The sequence below is a fragment of the Fistularia commersonii genome, chromosome 30 (genome assembly GCF_037954325.1).
Source record: "Fistularia commersonii isolate RoL2024-O1a breed Wild chromosome 30, RoL_Fcom_v1.0, whole genome shotgun sequence".
NCBI classification, from domain to species: domain Eukaryota; kingdom Metazoa; phylum Chordata; class Actinopteri; order Syngnathiformes; family Fistulariidae; genus Fistularia; species Fistularia commersonii.
The window spans coordinates 8,826,306-8,854,127 of record NC_141313.1 but is presented as its reverse complement, the minus strand read 5'-3'; the positions used below and the strand labels follow the sequence as shown (position 1 = coordinate 8,854,127).

The following is a 27,822-nucleotide window of genomic DNA, read 5'->3' as shown; positions in this document are numbered from 1 at the left end:
TAAGATGCTCTTCCACTAGATGGCAACAGGTGGTGAATTAACCAGTGTATCTACCTGCAGCTGCTCAAACAGCTGCAGGTAGATACACCTGGCTGACTGTGGCTAAGGAGTTCCTCAGTTTGGAAAATAGATTTCAGCTCTGCTCCTTTTCTCCACAACATGTTTGATGAGCTTTTCAAGCAAGACTGCATTAAAGACTAAGAAAAGGAGACTCAGAGCAGTTGAAGGATGTCTCTCCTCAGTTCCTCCAGCTTTAACAGGGCCAGATTTCACACTAAGTAAATTGAGACTACAGTTTCATTCTATTTCATTAAAAACTTTTTTGACATATTTATTTGGTGGTATGCCATGTGATTTTTCGAATGTAAAATATGTTTCGTGGCTCAAAAAAGACTGGGAACACGTTTTTTAGAGGACTATTCGGAGTTCGGTGCTTTCCAGCTGGCTGTGCAAGTGTTTTGGGGGCAGGGAGAGGGAGAAGGCGAAGGAGGTTTAGTAGAGGCATAATTGTTCTAAGGATAAAGGATAAAGTTTGTTAACCAGCAACTAGTCATCATTGGGCACGTCCGCTCAGACATTACATTTGATGACAAGTTGTTGGTTTACATTCCTCTAAAACAGTACCGCAGTGTCGCTACAATACAAAACCGGGCCAGTGATTTTATACATGTGAGGTATTTTTAATTGATTTTTTTTTAGAACAAACTTCCGAAAATATTTTTCGATTCGAGTTTGACGATCGTGAAACTGCTGCGAACTCACTTTGAACGCTACTTAAACGCGGCGCTGCGCGTCTCCTTAGCGACGAAACGGAACCGGAATTACGCGAAAAGGGGATGGCCCATCGAAGAATGAATTATGTGAGAAACACACTGTTCCTTTAGCGCGTCATCTATTTTTGCAGACCCTGTCGCATATTTACCTCTTGTGTGTTCTGCCTGTTCATTTCTAGTCCGATAAGGTAAGAGACTTTCCCCATTCTTGACTTCTGCAGGCCGTAGAGTTAGCTTCTAAGCTAGCTAGTTAGCCGAAGACTTGTCACAACAGAGAAGCGAGGGAAGGGGGCGTTTGATATTGACTGCGGCACCGCGCTGCATGGGCTCTGTTACAGGCAACGATGCAAAGCCCCGCCCGGTGGGGATTACCCGTGAAGTAAATGGAAGCCCCCTTTGTCTACATGCTACATGAAATGAATTAAACTCATAGCTAGGTAAATAACACAATTTCTGTGTTATCTCGCCGATTTAGGACTAATGTTGGGCCTGTAGTTTTGCCTATTGTGAAGTTAAGGAGAGTTAATGTACTTTGGATTTAATATGATTTGGCTATTTCTCTAGCTACACTAGTATGAATACGTTTCATAAATGTTTCCAAGAGAAATCCCATTTAATGTCTTGTTGATAAATATCACTCTGAATAGTTTTAACAACTTTAACTTCCTGAATGTTTCAGTTTTGGTTCAGTTTCCAGATGAAATTTCGTATTTTATTCAATGACAGCTCTGTAAACGATAAATCCATTTAATTTGTGTATATTTAGCTTATTTGATCCTAATTTGACCCCTCTGACTTTCCATCTGCATATTGCTGCAGTTGCTAATGACCGCAGCCCAAAAAGAAACATACAACTGTTTGTTTATTTGATATTCACATTTTCACTTATGTCCTATTCCCATATATTCAGATGTTTTTGGCTACTCACTCATCAATGTTTGATCGATACAATGCCCATCTAAAGCTGTCCCGAACATGAACTTGGACCAACACACTACAACTAACTTCATATCTTCTTTTCCTCCATAAATCTTCTCCCTGGTCCTCATAACGGCCTCCAGCCTGGAAGTTCCAATCTCAGCATCCATTCACCCAGATGTTAACACCGTAGGAACTCAGACTCTTTAAAAACTCTTGTTAAATCACACCTTTCCCCATTTCTAACAGATTTTCTACTCTATTTTGTTGTGCTTATCTTTTGTTACATTGTACAATGTCTTTGAGCATCCTAAAAGTGCTATAAGTATCTGATGTACTATTATCATCAATATTGTTATTATTAGTCTTATTATTATTCCCACCCCTTCCCTTTGCTCCACTTTGTCAGAAGAAGGATGCTTAGCCGTAAGGACTTTAGAGAACTTGTCCTATGTGGGAACCCCCAGGATCAGAGATTGATTGAGACTCATTGATTCTTGAAAGTTCTACACCTTTGGCCACCATGACGCTTTGAAGAAAAATGTGAAAACCCCCAGTCTGTTGCTCTTTTGCCAGGGGGGGATGAGTGCAGAAGCAGCAGACAGAGTTGCTGCCGTGGCCGGCAGCCGGCCCGGCACACCTCTTCAGACTTCCTGGTTTGAGTTCCTCCTGGACAGCGCCCTGCTGGAGAAACACCTGCAGAAGTCCAACCCAGGTTTGGCTTATGAGAAATAAGAATAGAAATATTTCTTTGTTTGAATTCCCAGGTGGATATGATGAAAAGTTTTGAATGGAGACATAGATAGTTTTTAATCATTTATTGCTGTGATATTTTTAATTTTCTCATCTTGGCAAACTCATTTCTTGTTTTTTTATTTCGTCACTAGCAGATATTTAGGACTTACCATAAATTGTTCAACTAAGTTTGATTGTTTGAAGTTTTAAAGGTAATTTCTTCAGACCTGTGAATCATTATGTAAATAATATTTTATTATATCCTTGTGGCTATCTGTGTGTATTTCAGAAAAAAAAAAGAAAGAAAAAAAAAAGCAACCTTTTTTATAATGTTGCAAATCTTCGATTACTTTTATGCAAGTCTCTGTGTACTATACTATCCATATTGTGATGCTAATATTACATCACATAATCTAATTCTTAAATTTTTCATTTTCCAAACCGTTTCCTCAGACCCGACGCCAGTGCAGCTGATTGTCCAGTTCCTGGAGCAGGCGTCCAAACCCTCGGTGAACGAGCAGAACCAAGTTCAACCCCCCGCTGACAACCGCAGAAACCGAACCCTGAAGCTGCTTGCGCTTAAAGTTGCCGCGCACATGAAATGGGATCTGGATGTTCTCGAGAAAGGGTGCGTGCGCAAATCTTTCCATTCGTCATCAAATCTATCTTGGGCTGAGGTGAAGGTCGAAAAGGACGTGCACATTGTTGTATAAAGTAGTTATTATTTTTTTTCTCTCTTAGCTTAACCATCCCAGTATTGAACATGTTGCTGAATGAGCTCTTGTGTGTGAGCAAAGTGCCTCCTGGTGTAAAACATGTGGACCTGGATCTGTCCACTCTGCCTCCGACAACCGCCATGGCTGTCATCATCTATAACCGCTGGTGAGTTCACCTGCCGGGACAGCAGACATGAAAGTCAGCCATTATTTCATGAAAATAACTATGTTGATGTCGTCGTAACAACTTGTGACGTGTGTGTGTGTGTGTGTGTGTGTGTGTGTGTGTGTGTATTCTCTCCGTCAAAGGGCCATTCGTACCATCGTGCTGAGTAGCTTCCCAGAGAAACAGACTAAACCCGGACCTCACCAAATGAACATGTAAATGTTCCCCAGTCCTTTATTTTAGTTTAAACTTGTTTTCTGCATGATTTGTTGTCCTTTGTGAGAAGAAAATGCTTCACATCTATGTTGGATGTTTTGGTTCTCCCCAAGGTTGAATGTGGTGCAGCAAGAAAAAGAGATGACTGACAACATCCTGTCTGTGGTGAGAGAACTGCCTGTTGGGACGACCTCAATACTTAGACATTATTAAGTGCTCCGAGGCAATATTTTTAAATACAGCAAAATAATGAAACAAGAAAGATGGCAAGAAATTGCCTAAGGATTTATTATATTAAGAACAAGCAAGAAAAAAAAAGAATAACATACAGTATGTACTTTCCAAACCCAGGTGGATGTCATGATTGACAGTGTTGAAATTGGTAAAAGTGCCTCTGAGTATCACTTCACTTAAGCCTCGTTGTAATCTCTTTTTTGGTGTGACACTGCCAGCTGAAAGAGCAGGCCAACGACTCCATCAGTGTCCTGGAAGGCGCAGCTCGCCTGAAGAAAGACTTCTACATCCACACCCTAAGGACTCTGGACCTGCTGGCGGCCGACGCAGCTGCGAACGGAGAGACGGAGTCCTCCACGGCGGGGCTCCGGATCAGTGCGGACGAGCTACACTGCCAGGTCGGTGGACTACTTCATTCTGTGGGTTCATTTGTTTTATTTCAGAGGAATTTCTTCCTTCCAACTCTTACCCACTGAGGAACAGTTGTCGCTGGAAATTACATTTGTGTTTGATGTAGGTGGATGCTGGCAAACAGAGGGACAAATGCCATTGGGTGGGTTTCGCTGCTGAACCGGAGCTATAAGCTTGGAAAAATCATTTGGTTGCAAGGTCACTTTAGTACCCAAATAATTAGAAGTAATACGTCTTTGTGTACCGTGAAAAGCGCTATACAAATCGTATGTATTATTATTATTATTATAACTTCTTTTTCCTATCAGCTTTTCCCCTCAGGGTTCGCCACAGAAATTACACCTTCTCCATCTCACCCTATTCTCTGTATCCTCTTCACTCACACCAACCAACTTCTTGTTCTCTTTCACAACATTCATAAATCTTCTCTTTGACCTCCATCAGAAGATCTTTCCACCAATATATTCACCATCTGTCCTCTACACATACCAAACCATCTCCGCCTGGCTTCTCTGCCTTACCTTACCTCCAAAACATCTAACATGCGCTGTCCCTCTGATGGACTCAAAGCTGATCCTGATGAAGTCCCACCTCCATACCTACAGTACACCTCACCACTGTCTCACATCTGGCATACAAGTCCTGCACCAGTCCTTAAGCCTCTCCTAGACATTTCCATGACATTGTATTAATATGAATTGTTTTGCATCAACTAGAATGAATGGGGTTTTTGTGCAAACGTGTCTTGTACATGGTATAAACAGACCATAACACACACACACACACATGCACACAAACCAGATCCATCTGCATCCTATGATTTCTATTTGTTTTACACAATCTACACATTAGCTGTATGATTACCTGTTCATATTCTCAGGTCAGTCACTGGAATTCACACCTCTGATCCCCAAACCACTCTCTCTCTCTCTCTCACACACACTCACACACACACAAAGACATACACATTGACATGACAACCCCATTCAACATATCAACTCATTTATTAATATTATGGGCCCAACTGCCAACCCCAGCAGTGGTATACCTGAAAATTCCCCTCAGTCTAGAAGAAGCCCTCTGGGATGAGAGGAGGAATGTCTTAGATGAAAAAAAAAAAGAAGTTCAAGATTAAATGATGAATCTTGACCTGGATGACCTTGAATCTTCATCACCAAACGATTAAACAATGTCCTAAAAATGAGCAATTGCACCTTTAATTGAGCCAAATCCCTTTTTCGGCATCCTCCCGATTGAGACAGATTCATGGGGTTCTCATTATCTGGTGATAATGGTCACTATTCCTACACTTTTCATTTTATTTACAGATTTAGTGCACCTGTACTGGGATTTGCTGTAAAACTCCTTATTTACTCATGCTAATGAAAGTAGGCATCCATGACAGTTAAGACTTGTGTGTACTGAAGAGAAATCTCCAAAACAAAAATGTTTGTGTTGAATAGAATTTAATGACCAAGGTTCATCTTTTCACTGTACCGCGTTACACCGCCGTGTAACAGTCTTCGAAAATAAATCTCAAATGTGGTGTGTTTCAGGTTCATTACGATTTGGGAGCTATTTTCTTCCAACAGGGCTGCACGGAGCAGCCGGCTGTTGAGAAAGCCAGGGATCATTTCCGACAAACGAAGGAGCTGCTCAAGAAGGTATGAAACTTGGACTGCTCAGTTTCCTCGATAATTAAACAAAGATGAACACCTTGCACTTTAAACCGTCTTTGCTATTTAGCTTTGAATCACAAATGTTGCACATGTCCATGAACAAGAGCAGTGTCACGCTAGCAGTTGCTCTCTTTCGTCTTCCAGCTGAGCTCCGCCGTCCACGTCCACCTGGACGAGAAGCGCCTTGCCGGCTACTGGAACGCCTGCAAGGCCCTGACAGGGGATTGTGACTCGTGCGACCTGCCGGCCACTTACTACGACCAGATTAACAGCCTGATCAAAGCGCACAACTACCAGGTTCGCTGGCATCCGCACCGCCGAAGCTTGCGGTAACAAGAGGGTAGTTTAGAGTTGTCCGCTTTAAAACGCCACATTACTACAAAGGTGTGCTTGGAACCACCTCAGAAAATATTCACAAGACGCCACAAGGACATGAAGAGCAGTAAGAGAACCTTGAGAACCAAGAGAATCTTGTCTGTGACGTGCGCCCTACAGCAAATATGCCTCTTTGACCGCAGGGGCTGGTGTGTACAGATGGATCTTGGCCCTGAAAGTGATCAAAACAATATAATTACGATTTCAGTCATGTTGTAGTTTCCCTTTGCTATTTACGTTCCAATGTCGAACCAGTATATTTGTCATCTATGCCTTTTTCCCTGTTTCCCCCTGAACAACGTCCCCACCGAACGCTTAGCTCTCATTGAACCAATCGGTACTGATGTCATGCATGCTAGGACTCTGCAATACAGTCGAGGGTGATGCATTTTAGTAAATAGAAGACTGGGTTAACAGTATCTCAGCGCACAGCTGTGTCACATCCCAGCTGAGGGATAAACCTGAAGGATAAAGGGTGATAAACTCCACCTCCGTCCTTCCAGGCAGTCATCGAAGCCTTCGTCAAGGACAACGTGAGCCGCAGTTTGCCAAATCACTTCAGGAGATCCGTCCTCCGGGAGTTCTTGTATAAAGTGCAGCAGGGGTGAGACTGCAGTTCAACTCTTCAGACCACTTCAGTGACTCTTGGCTATCTCCATACATTTGCTTTGATACGTCTGTACGGTAGCCTGCTATTCTTTTAATATGCCTTGCAATTTGGTTATTTCTGAACCACTTAGAGCTTGTAATTGCCATCTGAGTTTATCAGTCTATTTAATATGAAGGCTGACGTGAGAAGCCACCGCGTCGTCCGGTCACTCGGCCTCATCTCTGTCTCTGTTCAGGGAGACGGGGCTGGACGAGGTTTGCCACAAGCTGTGTGTTTGCAACGCCATCCGAGACGCTCTGGAGGGAGAGGTCCTCAGCGTGCGTTTCCAGCAGCTGCTATTCAAGCCCAGCAAACGTATGGTGGACTTCATTTTAGAGGTAATCGAGCACAAAAGAAAAAAACCCATCACATTACATTGCTTTTGGATACCAAAGAACGATGAAAAGGTTCGAAGCTTGGGAACAAATCTGATGTACTGATAAAAGATTTTTCCGTCTGTGTCATCTGAGGAGTTCTATGTGTATCACCAATTTAACCTCCATTTGATTGGTGCTGGCAGGTTTGCACGCGATCGCTGGAAAAAGAACGTCCATCGGAAACTTCAAGAAGAAACATGGCTAATTTTATGAAGTGAGTGACATCAATCAATGTCCCGTCTATCATTGTGGATTCATGTATTTGTCGAAAGGGAGACTTTGTAATATATATTTACTCTACTTAAAGGGCCAGAGAGCCCTTATACCATCATGTTTTTGTTGCACATAACAGTTGCCTTGGGAAAAGATGATATTAGATCTTTCTCATTAGATCATTATAGATAATTCCTATTTGTACTATTTGAAACAGGTTTAAAAATGCGTTTTCGTCTTTGTGTAGGACCCTTTGTGAAAGCCTGGAGGACCTCTCTCTTGTTTTCGTGGTGTCGTCTCATAAGCTCTTCATGGAGCTGCTGAAAGAGGAGGAGCGGAAGGTCCTAGTGGAGCAAATGAGGAAGAGGTCGGCCACCATCAACCTCAGCGCCAAGCCCCTGCCATCGTTCTATGACATTCCAGGTAAATCTTAGTTGTTTTTTTTTCCAGTCGGCGTTCCTCGCCGTGCCGTCTCTGAACGTTTTGCCGGATGCCTCCACAGCGTCAGCCAGCGTGAACATCGGGCAGCTGGAGCAGCAGCTCATCCTCTCCCTGGAGCCGCGCAGGATCAGGCAGATCCTCATCGAACTCCACGGCATGGCTGAACGATCCTTCTGGAGGGTCAACAGCAAGGTGGGACGTCACACCAGGCACAGGGATGGAAAAATGCATTGGTTTCCTGAATAAACAAACGATGAAAAGCAATGAAAGAGAATGGGAAAGATTTCAAACTAAACACTGTGTGTGTGTGTGTGTGTGTGTGTGTGTGTGTGATTTCAGTGGGAAGTTCCTCCGGATTACATAAACGTCATCCTTGGTATCAAAGATAACTTGACCAAAGACCTGGTGTACATCCTCATGGCCAAAGGCCTCCACTGCATCTCAATAAGGGTACGATTGCGATACGATAGATCATTTATGCTCGAAGCATCAAATCAAGTTGAAAGGGGAGATATGTGAATTTATCATTTTACAGTTTGGTTAGGTGATGAATTGTATTGAAAAAAATGGGAATTTAGAGAGTATTTTGTGATATTACTGTTTCTTAAAGTATGCTTATCAGGACCAGATTCCTGGTTATTGTTCTTGCTTGCTCACTACAGATACAAACACGATGTATTCCTAGAAATGAAAAATTAATACACATTTAGTCAGATTAAGGCAATTCAATAGCATTTGTCACCCTTCAAATGTTGAGGGGAGAACACCGAGTAGACTTATTGTTGTCTGTGTTCCAACAGGACTTTGCCCACGCGCGGCAGCTGTTCTCCGCATGCCTGGAGCTGGTGACCGAGTTTTCCCCCAAGCTGCGGCAGGTGATGCTCAACGAAATGCTGCTGCTAGAGGTCCGTGCCCACGAGACGATGGCGGCTGAAGGCAGTAAGGAGAGGCCTCCCCCCGATCTGGTCAGCAGAGTCCGAGGTTACCTGGAGATGAGAATCCACGGTTAGCATATAGTACTAATACTTTTGGACTTCTGTCGGACTTTCGTATTTTGCAGAAGTATGAACAAATTGTTTAGATAGTACCAATCCTAATTTTTCTGTTTTTTGTTCTTTTTCTGCGTCCAGATTTGCCTCTGCGTCAGGTTGTCGGTGAGGAGTGTGTCGCCTTTATGTTGAACTGGAGGGAGAACGACTACCTGACCCTGCAGGTCCCTCCGTCTCTGGTCATGAACAACCCTTACATCAAGGTAACGGCGCTCCCCTCCCACTGTGTTGTGATGGTTTAGAGCTTTACTTGAAGAAAAGACCAGCAGTTCTTGTTGGAACACAACAACTACTGCCATCTTCACCATGCTGACTCTTTGCTCAAGATAGAAGCCACACACTCCTGCTAGTAAGCTTAGCACAATGAATGGTAGCCAATGGAAGCTGTAGCTTCCCTCTGTTGGAAGTCATTAAACACACCCTGCAATAGCTCCAAAACACTCTTATACACATTGCGGCAGTCATGCATTTACCATGTTATGCAACGACAACACACACTCTCCAAAAGCTGCTTGGTGCATTTCTTAAATGCAAAAATGTGAATTTCAGCTGGGCCAGCTTCTGGCCTCCACGTGCAAGGAGCTCCCTGGCCCTAAGGAGAGCCGGCGCACAGCCAAGGAGCTGTGGGATGTGGTGGTGCAGATCTGCAGCGTGTCCATCCAGCACAAGAGGAACAACGACGGCCGTGTGGGCCTGATCAAGCAGAGGGAGTCCTCCATGGGCATCCTGCACAGGTGCTTCTTCCTCGCTATGCTCTTTGGTAGGCAGTAAAAACAAGAACAATGTCAACATTCTCTGTTTGTTGTCTCCCTCCAGGAGTAAATTCATAACATTCATCAAGAAGCTCAGAGTAAGTAACGCAGCAGTTTTTATTTCTTTTTTTTTTCTTTTTCATTGATACAACGCTAACCTGTTTCCTCTGGTATCCCTCAGGAGCCCCTGGTGCTGACCACCCTCATCTCCCTCTTCGTCAGGCTCCACAGCATCGTGCGGGTAGGTCTCAGCCCCAGCGCCGTCGGGCGTCAAAATCGTGACAGTGCAGCGTCGCGATGGGTTTACGCGCTATTTCCTGTCTACCTTAGGACGACATCGTGAATGAAGTGACGGCAGAGCACCTCTCCATTTGGCCGTCCTCCCTGCCAAAGTAAGATCCCTGTTCTTTTTTTCCCACCCCGAGGTGTTTTTTTTTTTTCTCCGTTCTCCCGACACTTCTAACCACGCGATGCTACGCGCAGCATCCAAGCGGTGGATGTGGAAGCGGTGGCGGTAACAGTCAAAGAGCTGGTGTCTTATGCGCTCACCCTGAACCCCAACAACCAGTCGTGGCTCGTCACTCAGGCCGACATCTACTTTGGTAAGACTTCGAACGCAGTCTCTGGGCTTGCCCTCCCCCGACAGTATCTCAGAGGCCTCCTTTTCACCGAATCCTTCCATTTCCTCTCCCCGCAGTGACCAACCAGTATTCGGCAGCCCTCAACCTCTACCTGCAAGCGGGAGCAGTGTGCTCAGACTTCTTCACCAAACCTGTGCCGCCTGATGTGTACACCGACCAGGTGGGTAATTCGAGCTGACGCTAGTGTAAAAAGAAAAAAAAAATGATGTGTTTGTTTTGCACATCAGCTTGTGATTATTGAGATTTTTGTTTATGCATATTTGGAAACCTCCCCTGTCCGATCCACAGGTCCTGAAGAGGATGATCAAGTGCTGCTCCATGATGAACTGCCACACGCAGGTCTGACCCCCGAACCCACGCGCGGCGTTCGGCACCCCGATACCCATCCACCCGTGTTATGTCACGTTCGGTTTTAAATACCCTCTCGTCCGCAGGTCGCCGTGCTGTGCCAGTTTTTGAGGGAAGTGGATTACATGACGGCGTTCAAAGCTCTCCAGGAACAGAACAGGTGGGTCGCCACCCCTGGGTCAAATTTAAAGACCGGCCTGATAATGTTTCGCTTACCTGCGGGAACTTCTGTGGTCTTCTCTCCCGCAGCCACGACGCCATGGACTCGTTCTATGATTACATCTGGGACGTGACCATCCTGGAGTATCTCACGCGTATCCTCTCTCAGATACAGAAAGTCTCAACTTGAAGATTTATACCGCTCATAAAGTACATGACGTGAATGCTTACTGTGAAAATAATAAAATTTTTGGGCCCATTTTCCAACGCCAGTGATCAAAAAGGTTAAAAAGATTGTAATCCAGATGACAGAGTAGACAGTTTTGAAGAGATGGGTTTAAAGTAGCTCTGATTGGTTTTGGGGGGGGAGAGGCTGTGGATGCATTTAGAAGTGAGGAGCAATATTTTGAAGTACATTCATTCATTCGATCATTCTTTCATTCATTGTCTATACCGCTTATCCTAAACTCAAGGTCGCGGGGGGCAGTGCTCGAGCCTACAGCTGTATTTGGGTGAGAGGTGAGGTTAACCCTGCAACGAGGGCCAGTTGATAACAGAGCCACGTATTGAGACATGCAACCATTCACCCTCCTAGTTACACGTCATATGGATGGAGAAGCAGTGACATTCGCGCAGGGTGGAAACATCGCCCACACAGAGAACGATAACTCCCTAACTTTCTTCAGACATCCACCACAAACGTGGGGAAGCGGAAAAAAGGCAGATAGCGGTGGGTCTCTCGGCTTTGGCTTACCTGAATGAACCTGCTTTACTGCCATTGTCTTTGGCGAGAGGCGACTTCTGCTAACGCTCTTCTCCCCCCCTCAGATAAAGGCCATTGGCCAGACGGAACTGAACACCAGCAACCCGGAGGAAGTTCTCCAGCTGGCTGCGCAGAAGAGAAAGAAGAGGTTCCTGCAGGCCATGGCTAAACTGTATTTCTAGTCAACATACCAAGGATTGTATATTGTTATTTCTTATTTTATTTTTTTGGTACAGAATAAATAAAATTAGACAGCTGCAGTCTCTGCTTTGTAAAAAAATAAAACAGAAACGAAAAGAGATGGATTCTTCAGGCTCCCTCCGTCTGCGACTCGCTGCACAGCCCTGGGTATGTTTCTGCAAAACTGCAAAAGTTTTCATTTGTATTGCAATGTGTGGTATTGCAAAGTTGTGAGGGTGGAGTGGAAGGGGCTGTAGCCCTGCCTCCGCTCTCAGCGCAGGATCAGATGTGGATACCATTTACCCACATTTTACCCACCATTTATTTTCAGTCAGGTTTCTGCTTTTTTTTTTGCATTTAGAATAGATGATCTCCTAACCTGTTACAAATACCTTTACAGCAGGAGTGCGCAAACTACGGCCCGCGGGCCACATCCGGCCCGTTCGTCTTTTTAATCCGGCTCGCCAAAGATTGGTACAGAATTCATACTTGATGTGAATGACTGAATGAATGGATCAGTGAATGTGGAAGCTCAAACATGAGATTATTTCATTTTTGGAGCTACTTGAGAATTTTCCTGAGCTGAATGACATTGATTGGCTTTGTGATTTAGCCTTTTCTGTGGACATACTGACACACATGAATGAGCTGGATGTGACGCTACAAGGGGAAAAACTGGTTTGTGCATGAAATGCAAGCAAACATCAGAGCTTTCAAATCTAAGCTGGTTTTATTTTCAAAGCAAATGTCAGTCGAGTGATATGTACTGTTAACAAATGCGTTTTTTATTTTTATTTTTATGCATCATGTCTTGTAATGACCCGGCCCATCATTTAAATTTTAAAAGCCAATGCGGCCCCTGAGCCAAAAAGTTTGCCCACCCCTGCTCTTCAGGCCACCTCTCTGTGCTGTGAAGCCACACACACACACACACACATTTTCTGACAAACTAAATCCATCGAATGGGACTTATGATTAGTTCTCGACAAAACAAAAACCAAATTCAAATTGCCTTAATTTACTTTGGTCTCTATGTAGCAAGACTATTATTTATCAAAATATTATTATTAAAATCTAAAGTGTCTTTATTACTAATACATATTTTTCACTGCAGTATTTGGAGTGTAAGTCTCCCACAAATATTTACAAAAACAAAATAATCAGAATCTGCGATGGTTTGAGATGTAGTTTGAATAATAACCTGTTCCAGAAAAAATGTCCTGCATTGCAGTTGCATTTTTTCATCAGGCAGAGGAACCGGGTATAATCAAAAACGCAAAATAATTTGCCATCTACTCATCATGTGGGGGATTTTTGATCACAATTGGTAAAAATGTTAACATTTGTTTCGTCTTGAAGGCCCGTGCCTCGGGGCGTCTTTTTTTTTTTTGGGTGTTTTTTTTTCAAACCTGTCCGCTTCCCCTCTCTGTCTGACATAAATGTCAAATGCGAGACTGGCGTCCCACTTCACTTGTCTGCAGCTGAGCGTCGAACTACAGCAGCCATTCCATCCATCCCTACCCTCTTCCCTCCCTCCCTGGGCACCCGGCAACATGAGGCTGAGGGAATTCATAGTGATCCTCCACCTGGGCTGTCTCTGTCAAGGTAACCATCACAGCTCTACACATTATTCCAAGATATCTGGCTTTTGGTTTGTCTAAAGTCAAATACAATCTGTGATAGCATGTGGGGACGGTGATATTACACATACACTGTGTGTTAAAGATATTTTTCCTTTGACATAATCTAACTTGGCCTAAAATCAAAAACGCACAAAACTATAATATCATTTCAACAGGAACAGCGGCCTTGCCCCGTTTGGGTTTTGAGATATTGATTTATTGTTTCATTTGAAGGAAAACAGGCACGAGGCTTAAGTTTTACCCAGTGTGTATTCTGCATTGTCTAGATTCCCTTTTAATATTTCTCTGCCTCTGTTTTACAACCTAATACTTTATTCATTGAGCAGCAAAGTTCTATATTTCAGATGCAAAACATTGTTGCCTTCTTAAAGTCTTCTGAGTTAATTTTTCAAGTTTTTCAGAAAACACAAAAAACTGAGCACGGAGTTTATTTAGGTAAAATAAATCTTATTTTGTCCAAAAGATAACTTGGCCTTTGTATCTTCAGAAGTTGAAGATATTGAGGTGAAAAGAATTCCACCGAAGAATTGGCCCATATTTTCTAGCCCTTTTTTTTAAATTTTATTTTCAGTCAAAATCTTGAACAACATTGAGTCAATATATTAAAATACAAAAAATGGAAAAATAGACCGGGTTCAGATAAAAAATTCGAATACAATACCAACTTTATTCACCTTACACTGTTCAAAGCTGCAGTCACACAGAACCTTAAGCAGACAAGAAGCTGCATGTAGATGGCCACTCATATTCCGTCAACACAAGAATAAAGAAATTAATTACTAGGTAATAACTTTATGCACGATGTGAACGTGTATAGGGAAATTGATAAAAGTGTAGACGGTAGAAAAGGATCGAATAGATGCGATTTCGAGCTGTTGATCAGAATACACACCGAAGAACATGACCACCACACGGCAATTATTTCGCGGCTTGAAATGAAAGCTGAAAAAAACACAGATGATGTGTTTTACCCCGCAAATTTCGACATATGAACTGTAAATGGGGTTAAGCAGTTGCTTTTTTTTTTTTCGCTCCAGCCTTGTGGTTGGTAAGCGGTGGTGTGTTACGAGGTGTGTTACAGTGATTATTGACCCAGGGCCCGGCGCTCTGTCCCCCCCCAGCTCTCGACATCTTGTCAAACCGCACGGATCCGCCCGGCACCAGCGAGAGTGGAGCGGGAAATACAGCGGATGACATCTCCTGTACGTGGGTTTTATCAATATTTTACATATATTGTCTCTCAAAACACACACTCACACCAGCATTACAACACCCTGCTGTTTGCAAAGTGTGATGGTGACGTGCATTGCCACAGCTACCACAGGATGTGGGTTAACCTGCAGATGCACTGAAGAAGGCAAGACCCCATGCAGATGCTACATTTTCTTTTTTGAGGAGCAATGCACTTTTTCGTACCTTTGGCAAATACAAATGTCCCAGCTGGGAGAATTTGCACAGATGATGCATTTAACAGTAGGATCGGAATACGCACATCTGCCTTTGAGTTTCAGTGACTCCATATTAGCATAATCTGAGGAAACATCAGGAATCCTTCCATTCCCCTGATTTCTTCTCCTCTATTTCTGTTTTGGTTTCCAGTTCTGCTCATTCCTACATCCTACAGCCAAGGTGCATTTTGGCTAAAGACCGAAACAAAACCTAGATTAGGTGTGATAGATTTTTTGTTGGGCGGCCCAGCGTTGTTCCTTCCGCCTCACAGCAACAAGGTGACTTTTCTGTGTGGACTCTCCATTTTCTCCTCGCGTCTGTTAGGGTTTCTTCCACGTTCTCCGATTTCTGCTCGTAGTCCAAAAACATGGAGGAGGTCCATTTGAGATGTTTGAATGAGCGAGTGAACGGTTGTAAGTCCATACAGGATGTGCCCCTGAGATCGAGTGGCGACTGGTCCAGGGTACAGATTTTGAATTAGCTAATATTTTAGTCTTGTTGAGCAAACTCAAAAAAAGCCATACATGAAAAGCGCAGACTGTGTGTGCATGTGTGTGTGTGTGTGTGTGTGTGTGGTCTGCAGGGCCTCTTGTCCACCGCCTGACGGCGTGCAGCTGGACGCTCAGAATGCCCGGGAACAACAGCACCGACCTGGCGGGCCTGGACTCAGACTCGGCCGTGGCGCTAGCCGTCCAGATCTGCGGGGATCTCGGCTGCGGACGGGTCTATCGCGTGAACCGAAGTCCCTCTCCGCCGAACACCACCTGCTTCGTCGGCTGCTCCCACCGTGACGGCCGTCTGGACAACTGCCGGCCGAGCGTCGGACGTAACTGTACCGTGATGGCCGAGGCTATTTGTGGTAAATCCTCCTTTGCGGTTAACACTGGTAGTTGAATCTGGCTGACTCTGACCTCTTGACTTTTGACCCCCCAAGAGCACCAGGCGGTGCGACTGGCGGGGGGAGTCGATCGCTGCGCCGGACGGGTGGAGGTGCGGCGCCGGGGCGAGTGGGGGACGGTTTGTGACGACGGGTGGGACCTGAAGGATGGCGACGTGGTGTGCCGCCAGTTGGGCTGCGGTTACGCCCTCGCCGTGACGGGCCAAGAGGACGCCCCCCTCCCGGGCATGGGGCCCGTACTGCTGGATGAGCTGAACTGTAGCGGCTCGGAGGACAACCTGTGGGCCTGCCCCGCCTCCCAGGAGGAGTCCGACTGTGGCCACAAGGAGGACGCTGGGGTTGTGTGTTCGGGTATGAACGCTCAAATATAAACATTAATTCATTTGTTCTGCTTTTACCTGCTATATTGGGTTTGGGGGTGGGGCTTTTCCAGCCATGATTCGATTCGAGATGGGGTTCACCGCATATATAGAGACATGCGTTACCATCCACCTTTACGTCATATAGATGTGCAACCATTCACTGACTCATTTGCACATCATGTAGGCAAACAATCGTTCGCTCTCTCATTCACCCGTCATTAAAAAGTGCAACCCTCTCATTAAATGTCATATAAAAACAGAGCCCCAAAGAGACATATCTTTATTGATATCATAAAACCATGACAGAATTGATTACTAGTTTTAAAAGTGATCACCAATCATGTTTCAAAATGCCTCATAAATCTTTCATCGGGGTGTTTGATATATATTCTATTTATTGCGGTCAGGCCAAGAAATACATTATGCTCTGATTTGTAACAACTAATGTTTTGAGTATTTTGGTTGGAATCCTGACAGAGATGAGGGCGGTGCGTCTGACGGGGGGTTTGGACCGCTGCTCGGGGAAAGTGGAGGTCCACCGCAACGGCACCTGGGGGACGGTATGCGACAACTGCTGGGACGAGGACACGGCCTCCATGGTTTGCTCCATGCTGGGCTGCGGCGAGCCGCTAGCCTACTCCAGGTTTCAACGCCCTCTCCGCCACAACCGTGCCGCGCTGTGGTACTACCGGTGCAGCGGCACCGAGCGGGACCTCTGGCAGTGCAAAGAGTACGTCAACAAAACTCACTATTGCGTGGACTCCAAGGCCTCCGCTGTCGTCTGCAACGGTGAGTGGCGTTCCGCGGTGTCAGCGTGTCCTCGCTCACCTCCAATCTCCGTCTGGGTGACGCTCACGTCCCGCTGTTGTTCTTCGGCAGGTTCCCTTGGGTTCCCCATTATGAGCAGCATTAATGCAACTACAATATCACCCGAAGGACCTGGTAATTACCTTCAGATCTAAGAGATACCTTCGGAGATGTTTACAAGCTACTCAGAGAGTAGATTTCTTTACTTTACTGGCATGTTTAGATTTTTATTATTGTGTTCAAAATCCATCGGTCAAGTTCCGACCACAGCGGGGGTCGAAGACGTCTACTTCTCCTTCTTCAACCTCTCCGTCCTCATCATGTGCCTCGTGCTGCTCGTCTGCCTGATCATCCACAGCGTGCTCTGCTGCCACTACAGGAAGAGATACGGTGGGTGTTTATTATGCTGTTGTATACATTTAAACACTTAATAGTAATAAAGCAAATCTCACCCATGTAACATGCTTACCAATAAATTGATGTCTGATCAATACCGCTTGCTTCTTTGCCATGTCGGATACCATCATTCAACCAAAGAAATACTTTTAATTGGCACAAAGATATTTAATATATTGTTTTCCTATATTAATAAAACACTATGTATATATTTAGGGTTTCTCAAAACCATCCCAGCTTTGGAGGTCACAACCTCTTTACCATGTTTGTGCTCCGTAGTTGATTGAGCTTTCCATCTTTTGTTTTGTGTGTGTGTGTGTGTGTGTGTGTGTGTGTGTGTGTGTGTGTGTGTGTGTGTGTGTGTGCGCGTGCACATTTGAGTGTGATGTGTTCAATTCAGTCATTTATTAATTTGTTCATGCAATCATTTGTTTGTTAATTTGGATTCACATGGCTGGTGAGGCACGCCTACCATGAAGCAGGGGAACTGCGTGCCTCACTTGGTGGCTCTTTGCAGCCGTTTTATGATCGCTCAGCACAAGAAACTAGTAACACACATACAAAAAAACTGTACTTTGGAAATGTAGTTCATTCAGCAAAAGAGTTTATACATTTTAATAGTGACATACAGAGAGACAGCAATATGGTCTTAGTGCAGAGCATGCCAGCTGTCAGCCGTTATTGGCAATCTACATTGAGGCTCAACAGTCTGTGGCCTCACCGCACATCTCCTCTCAGTATTTAAATCATACACATTATCAAGTTAAATCACAAATACCTTTATAATACTAATCGCTGAAAAATATAACCATTTAAGTCTTTTCATTTTACATTTTTTTTTCTTTCCAAGATTGGCAAGTGAGGCACGGCCTCTCCTGCCTCCCCTGCACGTCACAGATATAGTCATACAACGCTCTCAAGCACACATCCCATAAAGACATAAAAACACTCACTCACTCACACATCACATAAATACTTAAACCATTCACTCTCTCATTTACTCCTCAGACATATAACCATACACTCACTCATTCACTTCATAGAGACACACAACCATCCCCCCCCTTCATTCACTCATGTCATTGAGAACCATGTGCTCACCACTACTTTTACCTTTTATTATGTTTATCAGACAGACAGCCGCTTCCTCTTTCCCTCTGTGTTAACACACATCATCTCCCTCTCTTGCCGTCCACAGTCCTGCTGAAGCAGGGATCCTCCCGTCCGGCCTCCACCCTCGGAGAACCTGTCAACCTCGTCAAGGTCAAGTCCGACCTGCCGGAACCAGAAGGTCGGTGTGGTTACTTCTTGGATCCATTGCAGTAAATCGCACTGCCATTTCCCCCAAAACCTTCATTAAGACCTTTTATTCTCCTTCGCTTCCAAAGCCCCCGCTGAGCCCCGGTATACTCCGATGCATCTCTATGATGGCGTGTCAGTGGACACAGACTATTATGAGCAGAGCAGCCCACCTGTTTTTCTCTCCACCTTTACCAGTGAGCCATCCTACTCCTTCTATCTGCTCCTCTGTGTTTCCTGAACAAAAAAAAAAAAAAAAGCTGTCGGAGTTTAAGATCTGGTGGAAAACGAAACGTCAAATCCCCTCTGTGCCAGTCAGCCGCTAGTATCTGCGATTTGCAGTGGGAGCTTCGCCGCTGTGCGTGTTTGCAGTCCGTGCAGATCAACGCCGCATGTCGGCGGCCTTCTGTGATTAAACTGGCGTTCTTACCTCTGGTGAATCCAGGTTATCATTGGCAAGGAGGAAGCGCCGTACCAGTGACGAGGGCCCCGGGCCCCGAGTGCCAAGCGGAAGGTGAGTCACCGTAAGGTTGTGGTGAAGTACAGACAGGGATATCGTAAAAGTGAGAGTATGGGTGCGGTGGCGCTTAGCGCTTCTAGCTCACTGTAAAAAAAAAAAAGGCCGCCGGTTTGATTCTGACAGCGGGTCCTTCTTCGAGGAGTCTCCGCGTTCTCCTCGTGTCTCTGAAGGTTCCTCCAGGTTCCTACCACAGTCCAAAAACATGCAGGACGTTCACAGGAGACCCTAAATTGTCCAGGTGCACCAATGAGACTGTGAATGGTTGCATCTATCTATCTGGGATAGGCTCCAGTACTCCTGCTACCCGAATTGCAGGATAAGAAGAGCAAACAATGAATGAATGAATGAATGAATGAATGATTACAGAAGGACAGTTCTCTCCCCAGAGGAGCAGACCTACAGATTTATTGATCCCCGAGGGGGAAATTGCTGAAAACATACCTCTTCACCAAGCCCTACCCTACTAATCGCCCCACCGAGAAAACAAAAAAAAAAAACGAAGAAATGAATGTATATGTATGTATGTGTATATGGTTTTGAGATGTCTATTGGGTAGAGTGGTCACTTCTGACTTAAAAAAGTACGCCGTCGTACTTTGGATCTTTGGTGACTGAATTGCACTTTTTGTAAGTCGCTTTGGATAAAAGTGTCTGCCAAATGACTATAATGTTATGCTTTTTGTTGAAAGAAAAGCAGCTCCTGCTCACAGAGTAAAATGGAGAGGAATCAAAATCGAGCTTTCTATAAAAATGAGGAATCAAATCAAATCAAATGAAAATAAAAAAACTGTAAAGATCAAAAGAAATAAATGAGAATAAAGTTAAAGGTATATAAAAATATATGTAACGTATATACATGTGTATTTACAAGTACATGTATCTGATTACGTGTAGTATTTATGCAAAATGCAAAATCAGTGCTTGATATTCCACTGCTTGAAGTAAATCTCTAAAAAAACAAACAAACACACAAACCAAAAAAATGTAACCATGGTGATGCAGACCGTCAACTACACATTTACATATATATCCGCTTTCATGTGTTCCTTTACAAATATCTTTCCTTATTTTTAAAGTTTCAGGGCCGGACACTCTTGGCGGCAGGATGGAAGGCTACACAACCTCCCAAAGCGTCCCGTCTCAGTACTGCACCATCTTGCCCCGCGTCTCAGTGGACTCTTTTGACTCCTCCGATACCTCGAGCGCAAGCAGTAAGTGTGCATGAAGCCGTAGTCTGTAGAAGCGCTGGTCATGTGCGATTATTATTTATATGTTATATATATGTGTATATGTCTGATCATCAGGTGACACGGAGGAAAACATCTACTCCCCCGTCAGCCCTGACCTCGTGTCCTCGGCCGGAGACGACTACGACGACGTCGGGGAGGCCTAGACCGCGTGGCGTTCGGGTCGCTGTTCAACTGGCGCCGTGAAATCCCTCCTACCTGCAGATCCTCCTCTCCGGCAGACGATGTGCTCAGCGAGGGAGATCGCAGAGCGGCAGGAAGCGGTTTAGTCTCTGTTGCGGATTTGTCGCAGTGATGTAACGAACAGTTGGGAGAGGCGACCAGAAGACAGAGATGGAGGTGGGAGGAAGAAGTCAAAAGTTCAGGCTTGTTCAAGATGAGTGGAAGGGATTTGGGGGTGGGGTGGTATAAGGACATTTATAAAATGTGAGTGGTGATGGACAGAGGGGAGGGACGGGTGGAGGAGGAGGACACGATGCCAAAAGCCCTGAAGATATTTTGAAAATATTCATCCAAGTGGACATGATGTTGGGATTCTGGCAAAAAAAAAAAAAGGAAGAGCCTGGCTTTTTTCCCAAAATCTGTCCACTCTCTGGCTAAGTTACACATTGACTGTCTGAGAGGAACTCAGACAGACGCCCACCGGAAACCAGAACCGGCACTGAACCCACCGTCGGACGTTGTTGGCACGGGGCAACAGCTTTACCTCTAAATGTATTTATTGGTTTTCCCTTTATATACCTGTGCTTCTCAGTGAACTCCTCCTTTTCCCAGTGTTTATTCATTCATTCATTCTGCTTATCCTGCTCTCAGGGTCGCGGGGGAGCTGGAGCCTATCCAAGTTGTGATCGTGCAAGGGGGGGGGGGGTTCACCCTGGACTGATCATGAGGCCACATATAGAGACATCCGAACATTCGCTCACTCATTCACACGTTATATATAATACCTATAGCTATTCTCTCTTTCATTTTAATGGACTTTCTTTTATTAGTCATTAAGAGCCATACAAACATTCAGTCACTCATTCACACGCCATATAAACATGCAGCGATTCACTTTTATTCAAACATCATATAGACAGGCATTCACTCACACGTTCATGTTTCACAGGACTGTCTCAGACAATTAGAATATCGTGGTAAAGTTCTTTATCTTCTGTAATGCAATTACGAAAACAAAAATGTCATACATTCTGGATTCATTACAAATCAACTGAAATATTGCAGGCCTTTTATTATTTTAATATTGCTGATTATGGCTTACGTCTTAAGAAAACTCAAAAATCCTATCTCAAAATATTAAAGTATCATGAAAAAGTCATTTTTTTTTTTTTTTTAATTGCAGTACAGAAGATAAAGAACTTTATCACAATATTCTAATTTTCTGAGACAGTCCTGTACATCGAGACTTGCAGCCTTTGCTGTTATTCCCACATCTGGGTCATCTAGTTGTCTCCAGAGAACCTCCTACATGTTTTTGGACTGTGGGAGGAAACCGGAGAACCTGGAGGAACCCCACGCAGACACAGGGAGAACGTGGAGACTCCGCGCAGAAAGGCCCCCCCTGTCGGAATCCGACCAGGGTCCTTCTTGCTAACCGCTTTTTTATCTAGCTAAGTCCAATGTGCAGTACAAGACTAAATGTAAACAAAGAGAAAAAACAAGTATGTGATTAATGGAGTTTTGATTCCAAGTCTGTTGGGGGAGGAGAGAAGAGTTGGGATGGTGGGTCTTTAACCCGCCTCAATATCAGCCGCAATTCTTTTGGGAGTTTCTTTAAGTCCTGAGGAGCATTAATGTTTTTTTTTTCCTTCAATCCACGTTGTAGAGATCAGGTCTCTGCAAGCCGACCAAATCCGAATCGGCCACCAGATGTCGCCTCCAGCCTGAAGGTCTGAAAGCACGGTGACTGTGGATCTTCTCACACACACACACACACACACACACACTCAGCAAAGCTGTGCGAGGTTGTGACAACCGTCGGTTGCATCTGCAGCAGCTGCAGAGCATCAGCGCCCCAGGCCCCCGCACCCAACTGATGCTCTGGATCAAAGTGATGACTTCTTTCATAAGAAGGGTGTGTGTGGGGGTGGAGGGGGTGCAGGGGTAAAAGTTTTAACGTCGCGGGTTAGCCGCGGGTTAGCCGAGGCCCGGCTAACGTGAGAAGTGGGAGTGATGATGCATTGGACTGATAAGCGGCAGGGTCGGGTGTGTTTTGACTGGAAGGTCTGGCAGGGAAAAGTGTGTGTGTGTGTGTTGGGGAGGCCAGATGAATCGTCTTTTGGTTTGGGGGGGGAGTTCAGACGAGAGAGGGAGGAGGTGGCCGTCGAAGATAAAGCACGCGTGTATTACTCTCAAATTTAGTCCAGAACTCGAGATAAACAGGCGAATTAACGAGCAGATCTCCTTATGAAACCCAATCTCTTTCACATGCCACAGTCACACACACACACACACACACACACACACACACACACACACACACACACACACACACCAACCACAGCGCGTAATAAGAGATCCCAGCTGAAAGTACGTGGTTAAGATATATTACGAATCCTCTTCGAAACTGTTTTTTTTTTTTTTTTTTTTTTTTTTTTTGCTTTTTGTTTTTAATCCTGAGTCCCGATCTTGGAAAGCAGTGGATTTACAGTCCTGATTAACATCAAGGGGGGAAGAGACCCGTATTTCAAGGAGCTCCTCGTATTTAAGGGATTAAAAGATCAACCTTCTGTTTTCTCTTTGTTCATTAAATCAGTTACACACAAAGGATTACGACTCCATAAGTCCCCTTAGTTGCTTAAAGTGTCCCGACAACCAGATCCTGCCCGGCTTTCAACTTTTGAACCCCCTCCCTCCGTCCCCCGGCCCCCTTTGCTTTGGCGCAGAAAAGCCCCGGAGATGCCGCGTACCTGCCCGCGGGAAACCCAAAAAAGTGCATCGTTATTTTTCAATTTTGTGAAATCTCATCTGAAGACGGTGTCAGTGACACCGCGTTTGGATAGCTGGGGGTTGAGAAACGCTCGAAAGCGAAACTGAACTAGTTGAATCATTAAAAACAAAAATAGTGGCGGCGCAACGGTTAGCGCTTCAGCTTCACAGCAAGAAGGTCCCCGTTTGGTTTCCGACAGGAGTGACATTTCTGTGTGGGCTTCCTTCAGGTTTTTGTATTTCTTCCCACCCCACAGACCCTGCAGATGTGTGAATGAGTGAATGGTTGTTTTTTTTTTTTCTGACATGGTGATGAAAGAGTGAATTTTTTTTGTCTTCATACGTGACCCTGAGATCAACTAGCGACCTTTGCCGCCTCTCATCCAATGACAGCTTCGAATGGCTTATAAATGATGAGCGAATGAATGAATGCAAAGTGCGAGTCTTGACTTGAGGAGTTCTGGAGACCCCTAGAGTTGATAGTTGCTCACTGCACTGGTCCAGGATGTCGACCCGTGTTCGTTCGATGCAGGAAAAACAAGAATTGAATTAACTGATTTTTTGTTCAGTGTCAAAGTAGTATATTGTAGTATATACCCCAAAGGGCCACACATACAATATAATTACATTTTGATTATAATCGTGTTGTTCAGTGGCTGCAACTGGCTTTTTTTATAAAATTATTTTACTTTGTATATAAAATAATTTCTTTTAATACTTGAATATCGTGAGGAAGAGAATTATCCCTTCAAAAACAAATTTAAAAAGGTTTACAGGCATTTCAGCTAAATAAATAAGTTAATTAATAATGAGTATTCGAGGCCAAGATAAGTAACCAAAGAAAAGTAATAAATAAAACAAAATAAAATACAGTTTTAATAAAAACAAAAAAAATCAGAGAAAAGACTAGAAAAGAAAAATGTCATTCTTTTTCCATAAAAGCGAAGATGAACTTTCCTTTAACCCGTCTGAGTCATTCCTTCCATTATTCCATTTCCTCCGGAGATTATTATTCCTTTTTTTTTTTTTTTTTTTTTACGTTGCCCCCCCCCCTCCGGTCTCACCTTGTCTACTCACTCTGGATCTGCCCTTTACATTGGCGCTGCGTTCTGATTGCGGGGACGCGTTGGGCTGGAGGAGGGGGGGGGGGGGAATGGCGGCCAGCGAAACCTTACGTGAGGTCATGGGTTTGGGTAAAGCCCCAGATGTTTTGAGACCCCGAAAAAAAAAAAAAAATTCACTCCAGCTCATTAATCAAAGGGCTTTTCCTTCCCTCGTCGGCGACCGCTTCCATGGAAGCCATTAAAACTGGCCCGATGCCCCCCATTCACAATTCACCACGCTGGAGTCGGCCGATGCCGCCAATAGCGTCGGCTAACCAACCATTAGGTTGGTTTTGCTAACCCCTAATCTGTGAGGTGGGTGTCGATTCAAAGTTCAGCGGACCCGTCTGGGCCGCCACGGGTCAGAGCACCGCTCTCCTCTGGGAGGCCCTCGTTACCTCATTTCCTGTCCGCTACCGTAACCAGACGCGGCCTTATCTCGGTTTGTTTCTTGGGAGAGACGATCGGCGGGAGCGTTCTCGTTTCCGGACCCCCTTTTTTATGAGTCCGAAAACTGACCCGGACTTGAAAGGCGGGCCCCGCCCAGCGCCACCCTCAGCTCATTAACCTCCTTTTCTTCTCAGCGCCTCGCTGCGGTTAACAGTCCAGAGGCCTCTTCCTCGCCATGACATTCGTGTAGCCGCCCAATCAGGTCAGCGCAGCAATTAAGCCGCTTTAAACTTGCTCGGCGGTGCTTGGGGGCCGTAAAAATACTTCCGTCGGGGTGTCAACGGGGGGGCGGTGGCGGTTATCGCCGCATTCACTGGGGAGGACATTGTGTCTAGTTAGTGTGAGCGGTCTGGTCAGCGGGTCAAAAGGGCGGCGTGACTAAAGCATACAAGGAGGCACGGTGGTTTCCAGCTGTTCGCGGGTTTGATCAGTCCGACTCAAAGCGGCGCGCCGATCCCCCCTCTCGTCCCACGTTCAGATTCTCCAAGAATTTATGGATTCGTTTCCTTGTTTGCTCCCCGGACCAGATGGAGCGCATTTTACGAGTGTGCGGTGCATGTCTGACAGCGGCGTCCCGCTCCGGCCGCCAGTCAGCCGGGACAGGCCTCATCAATCTTGGTTGTCGGTGAATGGCAGATTGGCTGCCGTAAATCGGCCCCTGATTGCTGCACGGAGGGGTTTGTCGGGTCCAAAGGGAGGCATGGAAACAAACAAACAAAACAAAAAAACCACACACAAACGCCGTATGTGTGTGTGTGTTGGTGTGTGTGGGGGGGGAGTGCTGTGCGCGTTTCCATCGGCGTCGCGCAGAAAGCGGCCCCCGACAGGTAGCTGCCGCTTGAAATATACGGACGTGGATGAAATGGGAGAGTAATGAAAGAAAACAAATATAATGTGAGCGGAAGCTGTAGATTTAGGACGGCGGGGTTTGGCAGCCACGAGGGGAGTTCATCCGACAACCAAAACCAAATGTTGCTGGGTAATTTATTTCCCCTATTTTAGGATGTATTTTAAAGTCAATATATCTTTTGGAGGAACTGCGCTCTCGGACGGCCTTCCTGATGCCTGTGCAGTTCCTGTCCATTAAAAACGTATACATTTTGCAGGGCGGGGGGGTTCTGTGCATCGTGAGCTCCTGCTGATCGGCCGTGTCCGTGTCCTCTGCGTGGATTTATGTGTCTCCTGGGAGAACTACGCTCAAAGGATTTGCTGAACTACATTTCCCATCGACGCGCAGGTGTTGATCGTGCGGCTGAAGGCACCAATGAGGACGCAGTTTGACTTTGCACTGCTGGCTCTCTGTTACAGCGGGGCGATATTTCATGATATACAAGTACTGCAAAACATAGTTACTGCATCTGGTACTGCGGAGGTACTGTGAATATTTAAAGGTAGGAATACGTTTAATGGGGGATGATTCATTCATCCATCCATTCATTAGCTATACTGTTTTTCGTGCATTTGGAGTCACAGGGGTGCAGGAGCCGAGCCTAGCTGTCATTTCCAAGAGGTTGGGTTCATCCTGGACCAATGGCGAGGCCACATATAGAGAAACAACCATTCACGCACTCATTCACACTTGACATATGGACATACAGCTATTCACTCTTTCATTCATATAGACAACCATTCATTCAAGTCATTTAGTGACAGACAACTATTCGCTCACTCATTCATATAGACATGCAACCATTCATTCTTTTATTCAAACATCATGTGGACAAGCATTCACTCACTCATTCATGTCATGTAGAGACTTGCAACATTGTCTTTCGTTCACACGCCACATAGATACATACAAGTATTCACCCTCTCATCTATTGGACAAGTTGGAGAAGTCGGCTGTCAATCACAGGGTCACAAATAAGAGACCTGCATCATTCACCGTTTCATTCACTCATTCATTTGCACATCATATAGAGACATGCAACCATCCATTCACTCATTCACACATTATATGCAACTATTCACTCTTTCATTCTTGAGACATACAACCATTCACCTTCTCATCTATTGGACAGGTTGCCTGTCAATCACAGGGCCACAAATAGAGACAAACATCCATTCACCCTTTCATTCACACATCATATAAAGACATACAACTATTCACCCTCTCGTCTATTGGACGGGTCACCTGTCAATCACAGGACTACAAATGGAGACAATTGTTCACTCTCATTCTTATTGGATAGAAGTCATGATCAATCATACGTCAAATTGTGGCTTCCAAAAATTCACTCTGTCATTCATTTGTCATATAGAGACGTACAACGCTTCACTCACTCATTCGCACAGAAAGGCCCCTTGTCGGAATTGAACCAGGGACCTTCTTGATGTTTTGCATTTATCTTAGTGTTTCACAAGAATGTTCAGTGGCAGTTAAGTTGCTAATAGACGTTATAAGCCTGTAGGTACTGGACTCGGTTTGGGCTTGATGATGATTAAGGACTTCGCTTTTCTGGAAAAAGAAAAGAAAATATCGTGCGATTACGAACTGTATAGTAGAACGCCGGATTTCTGAAAACACCGAACTTCGTGGGACGAGGTTCAGAGGTGAAACGTAGAACAGAAAAACGAGCAGGTTACGGTGAAATCCAGGATCCCTTGGTCAGCAAGATTCCAAAAAGGGGAGCAGAAATGAAAAGCAGGCGGAGGGGGATTAATGCCGGAGCTGCTGCAGCGAAACAGATGATCTGTCAGGAGGAATATATCCTCGGCGGCCGGACTGGAGGGAAGAGAGGGGCAGGTGTTCCTGCAAACGGTGATCAGCTGACCGCAGCTGGGAGACGGCGGCCTCCTCTTTGTCCAACGCAGCTTCGTCTCCGTCACTTACTTTGCGGCGTCGTCTCGCTCTGGTGCGTTCAGGACAGACAGAGGAGACGGGAAGAGCTCGGGATTATTCGTGATTTGGTGCGTTGAAGTA

At 45.1% G+C, this 27,822-nt stretch overlaps 2 protein-coding genes across 4 annotated transcripts; both read left to right on the top strand.

Annotated features, from left to right (window-relative positions):
• Window positions 1-612: 612 nt before the first annotated feature.
• ints8 (integrator complex subunit 8) lies at window positions 613-11,869 on the top strand. Of its 2 annotated transcripts, XM_086177996.1 has the most exons (29): window positions 613-961; window positions 1,835-1,880; window positions 2,268-2,406; window positions 2,880-3,054; window positions 3,168-3,308; window positions 3,452-3,523; window positions 3,638-3,689; window positions 3,977-4,156; window positions 5,726-5,833; window positions 5,993-6,145; window positions 6,727-6,827; window positions 7,069-7,210; window positions 7,393-7,463; window positions 7,710-7,885; window positions 7,965-8,095; window positions 8,243-8,353; window positions 8,704-8,908; window positions 9,034-9,155; window positions 9,502-9,686; window positions 9,769-9,802; window positions 9,886-9,945; window positions 10,035-10,096; window positions 10,188-10,306; window positions 10,402-10,505; window positions 10,634-10,684; window positions 10,780-10,853; window positions 10,943-11,007; window positions 11,539-11,582; window positions 11,681-11,869. In XM_086177996.1, exons 3-29 carry the CDS (start codon window positions 2,274-2,276, stop codon window positions 11,795-11,797), a joined length of 2,988 nt encoding a protein of 995 aa, XP_086034122.1. In that variant the 5' UTR covers window positions 613-961; window positions 1,835-1,880; window positions 2,268-2,273; the 3' UTR covers window positions 11,798-11,869. The 2 variants fall into 2 exon arrangements, with proteins under 2 accessions (XP_086034122.1, XP_086034121.1); XM_086177995.1 differs by lacking the exon at window positions 1,835-1,880.
• LOC147216346 (T-cell differentiation antigen CD6-like) lies at window positions 11,777-21,501 on the top strand. 2 transcript variants are annotated; one of them, XM_086177997.1, is made up of 13 exons: window positions 11,777-11,963; window positions 13,277-13,400; window positions 14,560-14,640; window positions 15,471-15,746; window positions 15,822-16,136; window positions 16,625-16,936; window positions 17,027-17,089; window positions 17,213-17,344; window positions 18,549-18,641; window positions 18,739-18,846; window positions 19,095-19,163; window positions 20,245-20,379; window positions 20,473-21,501. In XM_086177997.1, the coding sequence occupies exons 1-13, from the start codon at window positions 11,916-11,918 to the stop codon at window positions 20,559-20,561; spliced, it is 1,845 nt and encodes a 614-aa protein (XP_086034123.1). In that variant the 5' UTR covers window positions 11,777-11,915; the 3' UTR covers window positions 20,562-21,501. The 2 variants fall into 2 exon arrangements, with proteins under 2 accessions (XP_086034123.1, XP_086034124.1); XM_086177998.1 differs by lacking the exon at window positions 18,739-18,846.
• Window positions 21,502-27,822: the final 6,321 nt, after the last annotated feature.

What these genes read in the sequence shown, in the direction of transcription:
- ints8 (XM_086177995.1), top strand. Translation starts at nt 2,274, where the DNA reads ATGAGTGCAGAAGCAGCAGACAGAGTTGCTGCCGTGGCCGGCAGCCGG. An exon ending in CCTGCAGAAGTCCAACCCAG is followed by an intron (nt 2,407 to 2,879) that starts GTTTGGCTTATG and finishes CCGTTTCCTCAG; the next exon opens with ACCCGACGCCAGTGCAGCTG. An exon ending in CGGAAAAAAGGCAGATAGCG is followed by an intron (nt 11,583 to 11,680) that starts GTGGGTCTCTCG and finishes TCCCCCCCTCAG; the next exon opens with ATAAAGGCCATTGGCCAGAC.
- LOC147216346 (XM_086177997.1), top strand. Translation starts at nt 11,916, where the DNA reads ATGGATTCTTCAGGCTCCCTCCGTCTGCGACTCGCTGCACAGCCCTGG. An exon ending in CTCCGCTGTCGTCTGCAACG is followed by an intron (nt 16,937 to 17,026) that starts GTGAGTGGCGTT and finishes GTTCTTCGGCAG; the next exon opens with GTTCCCTTGGGTTCCCCATT. An exon ending in CGACCTGCCGGAACCAGAAG is followed by an intron (nt 18,642 to 18,738) that starts GTCGGTGTGGTT and finishes TCGCTTCCAAAG; the next exon opens with CCCCCGCTGAGCCCCGGTAT.